Source organism: Electrophorus electricus, chromosome 18, assembly GCF_013358815.1.
Source record: "Electrophorus electricus isolate fEleEle1 chromosome 18, fEleEle1.pri, whole genome shotgun sequence".
NCBI lineage: Eukaryota > Metazoa > Chordata > Actinopteri > Gymnotiformes > Gymnotidae > Electrophorus > Electrophorus electricus.
Genome location: NC_049552.1, coordinates 12,214,521 through 12,225,349, shown reverse-complemented (window position 1 = coordinate 12,225,349; position 10,829 = coordinate 12,214,521). Strand labels below are relative to the sequence as shown.

General features: G+C 47.1%; 1 protein-coding gene across 3 annotated transcripts; it reads right to left on the bottom strand.

Annotated features, from left to right (window-relative positions):
• Positions 1–1,594: 1,594 nt before the first annotated feature.
• Positions 1,595–10,175, bottom strand: keap1a (kelch-like ECH-associated protein 1a). 3 transcript variants are annotated; one of them, XM_035536294.1, is made up of 7 exons: positions 9,911–10,175; positions 7,058–7,695; positions 6,318–6,674; positions 5,417–6,013; positions 3,394–3,599; positions 3,065–3,241; positions 1,595–2,464 (listed from the first exon to the last, which is right to left on the bottom strand). In XM_035536294.1, exons 2-7 carry the CDS (start codon positions 7,265–7,267, stop codon positions 2,368–2,370), a joined length of 1,644 nt encoding a protein of 547 aa, XP_035392187.1. In that variant the 5' UTR covers positions 7,268–7,695; positions 9,911–10,175; the 3' UTR covers positions 1,595–2,367. The 3 variants fall into 3 exon arrangements, with proteins under 3 accessions (XP_035392187.1, XP_026876855.2, XP_035392188.1); XM_027021054.2 differs by having other exon boundaries at positions 5,337–6,013; positions 9,911–10,174; XM_035536295.1 differs by lacking the exon at positions 9,911–10,175 and having other exon boundaries at positions 5,337–6,013; positions 6,318–6,645; positions 7,058–7,137.
• Positions 10,176–10,829: the final 654 nt, after the last annotated feature.

Here is a 10,829-nt window from a genome sequence, read left to right as displayed (position 1 = left end):
TCCAGCCCTCTGGCCTTGGCCTTTGAGTTGTTAGTTAGCGCTGAAGTTCTCGTTGCTGCTCGACCGAAGCTCCCTAGCGCCCCCCTGTGGGAAGACGGTGGTAGTGCGCATCAAAAACACTGGGATTGCAGCTGTACGTTGACGTGACATTACCTTGTAATGTCAGCATTTCATTGGAGAGTGTCTGTGAGATACTTTTGCCCGGAGACAAGATTGTCACTTCTCGACTTGGATCTGAAAGGCTTATACGATTTTGGTTCAGCTGAAACAAAACCTACCATGGAGCAACCAACCATTTGGAACTGCCCATTTCATACACTGAAATGGTGGCTCAGATTGTAGGACGTTAGCTGCAGTTGTTTTGTATTAAATACAAATAATCAATAATAATCCAGCAATAACGCGGTCATTGCTATTTTCGTTAACACGAAAGGAGTCCTATTCTGCTACGAGACATCTAGAAAGGGTCGCCGACATAGGTCGGGCTGTTGGCGTAAACTCACTCGGTCACCGGGGGCTAGTGATGACGCGTCATGAACGGCGTGTCGCTATGCACGCGTCCGAGACCGAGAACGCACGCGCCAGTGCGTCATGCCTTTATACTGTGAGTCATCAACTAAAACTCACTCACACTCACACACACACACACACACACACACACAAAATCTCTCCGCCACCAATCAGGTATCAGCGCTCGGCACGAGCCACGAGGAGGCCCCGGGCCTTTATTGCATGCACGTTTCCCTCGTGTCGATGTGCGCGCGGGCGCGCGCGAGAGAGCGCGTCTGCTCATTAAGCACGAATGCTTGGACTCGTTCCCTCGCCGACTGCACGGGGCTTCGTGCACGGTCTCGGAGCTCGGTTCGCTTAACAAGCTGCTTGGCCCTGCGTGCCACCTTTGCGTTAAGGCATGGTGCACTCTGGACAAATGGCCCGGCGTTTAACAAAATAAAAAGCAAACAAGTTAACCTCACCTTGGACACGTCACGCGTCTAACATTTGATTTAATAAAAATGGTGTTAATGTTTTGTGCGGCCTAAATAGTAAATGCTGACTTTCTAGTGCACCCATCAAAGGCATTGACAGCGTAGAGTTTGGATTGAACATTGCATAGATACTTAACCAGGCACTTTTATTAGAAACACCTGGGTTGTGTAAAGTTTCGGTCTAGGGCCCGTCTGCTGCAATAAACATTTGTGTTGTCCTCTAACCTTTTATCAACTGTCAGATTTGGGCGCATATCTCCTGGCAGCAAACTTTCAGCCAAATTGTGAATCAATGGTGGCCAGTGAACGTCCATCCACAACCAGGCAAATAGCAGACCTCCCAAACAATATATGGTCAGCTGTACTCTTGTGATAGAAACTGATGAATGATGATGATGAAGGGTTAGAGGGCGGCTGATGAGATGTGTATACCAAAATATGGACCTTAATGTGTAATTATACTCTTATAAAGTGCACTTATATAGCTATTCCTAACAAAGTGGCCAGTGAATTCTGCAGGTAGATGTTTATAAAAGGCAGATGTTTTCTGTAAAGTGGTCACAGAATATATCTGAATTTAACCATGAAGTTTAGGTTAAAGGGTACGATGGGGTTTAAAAAATTTATTGAAGATATATTAGAGCCAGTGAACATCATTAATGGATTATTAATGAATTAATTATTGATTAAAATGTATTGTATTGATACAAAAAGCAAAACAAAAGAAAACAAACACACACAAAACAAAAAACAAAAAACCCCCAACAACCCCACATTGAACCTTTGGACATTCACTTTCCATAATCCTGTGTTAAAAGTGCTTCTATTCCGGAAGTCATAGCCCTCCACCTAGTGGTCAAGAATAAAACTACACCTCATAAAATATGAGATTTTCAATTGGGCTCAATGTCTCTTCAGAAAAAAAAAAAGATCACAGATATCTCCTGTTTGCACAGGATGGTCCAAGTAAAAACATGCAAAAATTCGAGTCCATATGAACTTTAAATTTTTTTAAAACAGGTATACAGAACAAATTGATAAGGACTTCTGCAGTCAGGCATTGAGTTAACATACGTCTGAGAGGCGGTGTATTCTCATTAGAGAATCATTTCAGGAGTACACTGATTGCTTTCTAAATTAAAACACACAAACACACTGTGACCAGTGAACTCTCTTAAAATACTGCAGCGCTGAAACTGTCTGAAATCTTCATGAGGGAATTGTTTTCTAGGGCAAAGCAGTTCCTATGCCACCTGGCCTGATTGGGCACTGGGTGGACTTTGAGGGCGTGTCAAACTACATTCAAAAGACCCGTCACAATTCTTCCTCTTCCAGTAAGCAGCCCGGGCAGGGCTCCATGGTTACAGCCACGCCCATTCCGCTACGCCCCACAGGCATGTCCGTCACATATGTCCACTGGTTGCTGACCGGACAGTAGCACTCCACGCTGGACACGAACCCACCCTGGTTGAAGCCACCTTGAGGGTAAATGGAATGTTCATTAGCATAATTTAGTAGTATTAGCATAATTAGTAATATTTAGACCAAGGTTTAAAGGTTGACTGAATTGACCATTAGTACTGTGACTACATTCTGAATGCATACTGAAAGCATAAAGATAAGCATCTAACATGACAAATGAAAACCAGAAAGTGACTACAAAATGCAGTGCATCCTGTTATCCAAGGACAGTGTGGGCACAGAAACTAAAATCAGATGAAAGCCAGCCAAATCACTTCATCTAAAAGTGTTCAGTGTCTGGCGATGCCAACACTGAGGTTCCTTGAAAAGGCATTTGGAAGGAATGTGATAACCCAAGAAAAGGGAAGTGGGTCACACTGTGGATGAAGCCTGTATGTACCACTGTTGACAAGGGAGGAGGTGTGATGAGGGGGCGTGACCAGGGGTCACGGTGAGAGTGCAGCTGCTTTGTCTGCCCTGTTGTCTTGGTATGTAACCAGTCATCAGACAGAATGTCATTTCGGAAAAACCACAGGCAGATAGAAGGGAATCCCGGATCTTTTCTCGATGCCCGATCGTGCACAGAGTTCCGGGCATCCGGGGCAGTAGTGGCTCACCGAACACGAAGAGTCGGCGCTGGTAGACGGTGACTCCGTGTGCACTGCGGCAGTGGGACATGGACGCCACAGGCTCCCAGACATCTCGGGTGGGGTTGTACCTCTCCACGGTGTGTAGCTGTGTGTGGCCATCGTAACCACCCACTGCGTAGAGGCAGGACTCCATACACACCACTCCTGCGTGGCCGCAACGTAAAGGACAAGGTGATCAGTGCAGAAACATCACTCGCTCCCAACCTACATGACATCATACGTGCAAAACAGCAGAAGGAAAACTCCACACAATGCCCTCATGGGTGACCCCCCAGGGTGAGCTAAGTGGTGTTTACCGACACCGCTCCGCACGGTATTCATAGGTGCCACGTGTTGCCAGGTGTTGGTGTCCGGCTGGTAACGCTCCACCGTCTTCCAGCGGTTTTCGCCGTCGAAGCCGCCCACCACGTAGAGCGCCCCGCAACACGCTGCCACACCCGCCCCCAGGCGAGCCACCGACATGGGGGACACAAACGTCCACCTGTTCGCCTCTGGATCGTATCTGTAAAACGGATGTGAAATTTGGTGTTTAGTATGTGTGCATGTATTTCCATATTCTTTCACCACTTGTTTTCCATTTCCATTTTTAATTTATATTGATTTGTATAAAGTATCAGTATTATAGATACATGAAAGGCCTAAATATTACTCTTAATAATAATCAAAGTAATATTATATTAGTAATAATAATAATTATTGTTGTTATTATTATTAGACTGAATATTTTTATTAGAGCCATAATACCGATGCCTTATCCATAATATGCCTACATTCTTGAAGAACCCATTCCATAAAGAGTATGAACAGTTTCATGACATCTTACAGCAGTTTCCTGGGCTGAAGTACACCGTAGCAGCAAACACGGTACACAGCAAACCGGGCCCAGCCTGACCGCAGCACGCAACTGTGTTGCGCTAGCCGTGGAAAAAACGTCCGAGTAACCACAGAGCCTTTCGACGGGAGTACGGCGAGGCTGCGAACACCTTGATGCCTCCATTGAGAAACAGTTTCAGGGCCTTGAACCATTTGCAGACTGATTACGGTGGCTGTAGAGGGACAAGCCTAAAGAGGACTCCCTCTCTTGAAGTTCTTTCCATTCAGATTTTTTTGGGCTGTTTTACTGATTTCTGCTGTTAGTATCTCTGCTTCGTTCTTGCTTTGGATTAGACCAGATACTCGCTTGCACTGACCGCATTCTCAGGGTTGCTCTGTTCACAGGAGTAAATAAAACACTATCAGTAGGACACATTCCTGAGTTCTGAAGCATTTGCTGCACTTGAGTCCTGTGTAGCATTTTATTGCTGAGTTATGCATTTCATTAATTCAGTTATTCTGGTTCTATTTATAGCGTGCTGGAAGGCGACATGGGAGTCTCTTCTTCCGCTGTTTAATGTTTACAATAGTGACTCAGCGTATATAATAAAAGCATCTTACATAAAACCCACCACCCTCAGTTTATTAACCTTTGGCAAGGGGGACGTTGAATAAGGTGCGGTCAAATTGCATTTGAGATTAAAATGTGCATAGTCATTGTTATGCAAAGGATGCACTGCTGTTTCATCCGTCATCAGCAGACAGCGCAGCGACCGCAACCTGGTCCGACTGCTTTTATGGAGTTTAGCAGGACTACAGGCTTTGGTATGTGGGTTATGAAACAGAGCAACCTGAAGCCTGTTTGTCTGGAGTGACTGCTCTGACTAAAAACAAGACTCCTAAGCAGCCTGTTCCTAGAGGGTGTACGTCCTGAGTCTAAAACGTTCAGAAGCTGTCAAAAGACTGGAAGCCCAGCACAGTATGAAAAAGGATCTATAACTCTGAGAAAACACTCTTTTAACTGGAACGGCGCTCGTCTGTAACACGTAACAGAGAGCTGAATGCCTGGGGTATTGTGTGACCTAGTCTTTAACCAAGGCTAAAGGCATTTCCAGTTAAACCACCCAATCCTGGTGTTGACAGGTATGCAGGTTTCAGACAGGTGAATGGATTAGTTTCTAATCCTGCAGTAATGCAAGAGTATGTCAGCTTGTATAAACTCATAAACTCACCGAACAAATTAGTAAATGTTCTGATACTGCATGGAGAGAAGTCCATTTTAAAGGGAAGTCTCACTTAAAAATAACTATCCAAAAAGACCTGCATGTTAAAACAAATGAGTGAGCAAAGCAGTGACTGAGTAATCAGTAAACACACACACACACACACACATATTCAATCTAGTCAATTAAAATGTTGCGCCCACCTCTCTACAGTGTTGTGATGTGTGGAACCATGCGAGCCCCCGACTGCATAGATGCTCCCATCGAGCTCGCCGACACCCACCCTGTTCCGGGCCGTGTTGAGCGAGGCCAGCTGCGTCCACTGATTGGTCATCGGGTTGTAGCAGAACAACTCGGCCGAGTCCACGTTGCTCTCCAGCGAGAGGTTGCGTCCGCCCACGGCGTAGAAGAGGCCAAAGAGCACGCAGGCACCTAGGCCGCTGCAGGGCGAGGCCATCCCTTCCAGCTTCAGCCAGGCCCCCCGCCGTGGGTCAAACGCCTCCATGGAGGCCAGCGAGTGCTGCCGGTAGCCGCCGGCCACGTAGATCAGCTGTGTGCCACGGTGCGGCGGCGGCGGCAGCGGCTTGCGGAGGGTCATGTCCTGGAAGATCTTGGAGAGGAAGTCCTTGCAGGAGTTGGCCTTGCTCAGGATGGGGCATGACTGCAGCTGCCGCTTGAGGAACTTGGCCGGCAGGGCGTAGATGTGCACGGCATTGAGCAGGGCGTGGAAGTACTGGGCCCGGCCCTCCACGTCCCAGCGCACCCAGTCGATACAGGCTTTGTACACTTCGGTCTCGCACAGAACCTTCAGGCTGTCTTGGCTGATCAGCTCCAGCAGTTGGCAGTGGGACAAGCTGAAGAACTCCTCCTCTTTGGTCACCTGGGACAAAAGAACAAAGATGTCGCACAGCTTGGCTCAGGTGTCCTGAAGGGGCTCAGAAGGCCTGATTCCCCCCCCCCTCCCCCATCGCCAAATTGACAACTATTTCATTCCACTCTTGATGGCCTTCAGCTAAAGCAAAAAGCTGTGGCTGCCTACCAAGGAAGCTCAGAAACTAATGGAACAGAAACGAGCTGGCTCCTGATTTGCTCAAGTCAAAAAGCTGCCGAACTACTAAGTAGCTGATGCTCAGCGATGCCTGGCAATGCACCCACCCGCCACCCATCCCCAGCCCGCCATCTACCTCGCTGAAGTGCGTGTTGACGTACTCGCGGCTACGTTGGTGCAGCTCCACGCAGCCGATTTCCTCGGCGAAGCGGGCAATGCCGATGACGTTGGACGGCTCCAGGTTCTTGATGAGGAAGTCACAGCAGGCCTTGGCCACGTCCTCCATCTGGTAGCGCATGGCGGTCAGCAGGACGTGCATCACACACGTCTCGCCCACCGTGATGCGTGACGTGTAGGCGAAGTCCACCAGCCGGCCGATCACCTGTGGGCACACGTCCCGTAGGGTCACCTCTGACTCCTGGCACTCCCGGAAGTTGCTGGTGAACATGGCCTTGAAGTAGGGGCTGCAGGCAGCCAACACAAGTTTGTGTACCTGGGAAATGTAGACGCAAGTCCGTGACGGGAATAGCGACATTAAAGCGTGGGACGTCACATGCCATAAAACCAGCTGGCTCGCAAGCATACCATTCTGATCCAGCACTAAACCAACTGTCAAAAGCAAACCAACACTGCACTGCAGTGCAGTTTCACAGTTTAATCAACAATTGCTAGGACTAACCAGTTGGTGTTAGGAATATGAGATGCTAAGTAGTCCCAAGCAGCTTTCATCGTTAGTATTTTTAACTCGAGTTCCTTGACATTTTCTGTATATGGTGCTATATCACACATCACCCCCTCCCCCCAAAGAACCACTAGCACGATTCAAATCGCACTGACGCTCGTCTTTCTCGCCAACTGAACCCTGGAAACTCTCACCTTGAAATCCACTACCGTGTCTTTGTAGGTCACGTGGAGCACCAGGTCGCAGAGCAGCCCGTGGTGGCGGAGTTCGTCCATGAGCGCGAAGGCTCGCGAAGGGTGACTCTCGATGGTGTAGTCAAGGTAACCGTGGCCCTTCATGGAGGGCACTGCGATGGCTGAGAAATCCTCATCCTTAATAGGCCTTTTCTTCCTTGGACATAGCATTCTCTGAGGCCTCAGGGATGTGGTTACGCGGGGTGGGTTGCAGAACGGGGACGAGCAAAGAGTTTACACCCAACCTCGTGTCATTAGGAAATACAGACACAGCTGGAGGTCACTGGGAGACAGAGAGCTATATTTTTTCAGTTTGGTTGGAAGGCCATCATGGCAGGGGACCCTCTCAGGCTGAACGGGCATCATTGAATAATCCAGAGAAAGCTGTCAGGACAGAATCACTTAGACGCCAACACTGCTCCACTTTGCCCATACAGATGAGCTTGTTCTTTCATCTCTCGGTGGTTGAGTATATCAGATCAACGAATGGACAGGCATCCCAAAACTGCTGTCAGTTCTCCACCTGTGAGTTTCCTGGTTCATTTCGAGGTTTCCTGCTTTGACTGGGTGAGGTGTGTTTATGACTCCTGGTCCATGTGCTACAAAAATTTAAAGAATAAATGAGTTTATAAGTAGGTTATTAAACAATATGCCCCAAAGGGCCTTTAAGCTTAGAAAGTAATCCCCTCAATGGCTTTGGACTTTAATGCATTAGGTTTGCGCCAATATGTTATACAATCAAGTTATATAGTCAAACTAAAGTATAGGTAATACAGCAGCACAGTGAAATCTTACAGCACTAAAGCACGACGCTAAACAATGGTGGAAAGTTTATTTCACGCTAGAGCGAAGCTTCCGTGGGAGTTAAACCCAGTACGCAACACTGCTGAATCGTGTTTCAGTTCCGTTTTTCTTTCCCCAAGTCTGAAATGGCGAAAACTGTCAACAAAGCCACGCCCACAACCATACACATAGGCAAAAGGATAACTAGTGATTTCCTGAACACCACAAACCAGCGCAGCACAGCGTCCCCCTGTAATGCCTTGCACCTCAGGCCTTGCTGATATCAGACATCTGTGGAGGCGAATCCCCAGCTCCTCACCCTCAGTGCTTGATAACTTCCACTGGATTTTACCACTGGAACTTTCGGTGCATCTGAAGAGACTTTGCACCCATCCGGTTGCATCCGAGTGTTCCGCATACGAGTGCTTGCCGCCGATGCACGCTCATCACGGGCACCGCCGATGCAGGCTTGGCTTTCCAGTGCACCTGTGGAGGTCCGCGCCTCAACCTCCTATAAAGGCTCACTGTGTCAACCTCTCTACGGCACTGTTCTGATAAGGTCCGGCAACACACTTACACGAAGAACCGTACCACGTATTTCAGCACCCTCCCGCCAGGGAGTCGTTACTTATTAACGGAAACCGAGCGGGCAAGCCTACGTTCAACCCAGTTTAGTTTTGCGGGATCTGTACGTGTTCATCATCTGACAGAAGAGCGTGGGGCATGGCTATGGTTATAAAACAACCCCAAGGCCCTGTTTTTAGTTGTGACAATCACCTAAAATGAGTGGTACAAGTCTATGTATAAGAAGTACTGTAATTATATTACATAATTTGTAGTACTGTTGTAATAATCTATATTAAGTATGAACTAGTTTTAGGACATCTTTAGGTCCATCGTTAGCCAACCATTAAATAAAATACAAATTGTGTTGCCTATAAATACATCAGTTTCCAGAGATACGTGACCCCGAGAGTGCAGAAGGCAACTGATTCCGAAAAGCGCTGTGAATCAAAGGGCTGTGAATTCAGTTATTAAAAGTCTTGTCATGTGGAGAAAAAAAAAACTTGTAAAACCTTTGTTATTTTAATATATGATTGTTCAGTATTTCAGCGTATAAACAGCTTAGACATGCAAAGACTCGCAACGCTCACATGACTCTGGTGAATCTATAACTTTACCAAAATGATTTCTCTTAGGAAGTTAGCTCTGCAACGACAGATAAATCAGACCTCCATGGAATCGGATCATGTGGTTGCGGAAGTGCTGACAAGCCAAATTGTCAAATGAGCAACAATAAAGCACCACATTTTACTGGGAGATAAAATCACTGATTCCACTTGCTCTTAATAAATAAACGTATGATGTTAAGGCAAATAGTACCGTTTTTCCCAAATAATGGAAGTGTTTTGTTTGACTTTATAAGAGGCCGGCGGTGGTCTATCAGTTATCAAGAAAAGACAGACATAGAATCCACCACCTAAAAGACACACACACACACACACACACACACACACACACACACACACACACACACACACACACACACACCCCGAGGGCTTCCTACGCTCGACTGCACGTACAGTGACTACAACGGGAGGCAATCATACGGATGGATCACAGCCTAATGCACTAATATTAACGTGTCAGGTCGGATTAGTTTTTATAACCGAAGAACCAATTGTATAAAATACAGTCATTTACAACAGTACTTAAATCTATATTTCGGGCAATTACTAACAAAGAAAAGGAAACGTTAGATACCTTTGAGCAGAATATAAAAGACCATTTTATTTTTCAGACTAGGTCTATGGCTAACTGCACCTTTAATCTCAAAATATTCCAACCGAAGGAACTGAAACGTCCTGTGCACTTCCCACATTAAGTACGTGCGAAGTACTGCATCTGCCAAATTACACCCCGAAAGTGGCAGGAAAGCAAATCCTTATTAGAAATAATGCATCATCGCGAAAACATGCAGCAACTGTGGCCAAGGCAGCACAGCTACCTCACTAGCGCCTAAAAACTCACCGGAAATTGTGCGCAGAAACAGCGGCTCACGACACCGCCGGACGGAATCGGTCTTGGAACTTTTTCGCTCCTTCGTGCGCCAGCGGGTTGAAGCAAAATGCGCTATGAGAAAACAACAACAACAATTGGAGACTTTTGTTTGCACCGCGCCAAGCCGACCTTTCCAGGCGTCCACTGGTGACGCAGGGCGCGTATTGGCACCGTTCCACGTCGGCGGCCGGTTTCGACATCAGCATGACAGTGCAACTCTGCTCCCGGTGCAGCGTCTCTCTCTCTCTCTCTCTCTCTCTCTCTCTCTCTCTCTCTCTCTCTCTCTCTCTCTCTCTCTCTCTCTCTCTCTCTCTCTCTCTCTCTCTCTCTCTCTCTCTCTCTCTCTCTCTCTCTCTCTCTCTCTCTCTCTCTCTCTCTCTCTCTCTCTCTCTCTCTCTCTCTCTCTCTCTCTCTCTCTCTCACGACACGCCGTACCGCCGGAGCAGGACTAAGCTCGGCACCGTCTAAAACGGTTACCAGACCTACCGTTGCCCAGTTCACACACTCTTTCACTCTTTCAAAAAAACCTGTGAAAACAGAGCACCCGTAGGCCACATTTCATATTTCAATTCCGGCCCTCTTCAAGCGCCATACGCAGTCCTTTCCTGTGCATATTCAAATGTGAATTGCAATTTTACGCATGATAACTAATTACATTTAATGCGGATTCTGTAATTATACACCAAAACACACCAGCTGCGCACAGGTCGATTTCTTTTAATGAACTGTATGGGCCAAATATCACAACATTTCTGATAGTTCACAGATTAGGTCAAACAAACCCCGCTTCAGGCTAGTAGTATAATAAACCCCAATTTATATTTCCACCGGGAAAGACGGTAGCGCTTTTAAAAGGGTGCAGCCTAATTGCTAAGGTTTACAATTCCCT

Bases quoted from the DNA above. Each gene is read 5' to 3' on its own strand.
- keap1a (XM_027021054.2), bottom strand. From the start codon at position 7,267: ATGCTATGTCCAAGGAAGAAAAGGCCTATTAAGGATGAGGATTTCTCA. The intron at 6,675-7,057 runs GTGAGAGTTTCC...TACATTTCCCAG, and splicing joins ACACGGTAGTGGATTTCAAG to GTACACAAACTTGTGTTGGC. The intron at 2,465-3,064 runs GTGAGCCACTAC...TTTACCCTCAAG, and splicing joins GCGCCGACTCTTCGTGTTCG to GTGGCTTCAACCAGGGTGGG.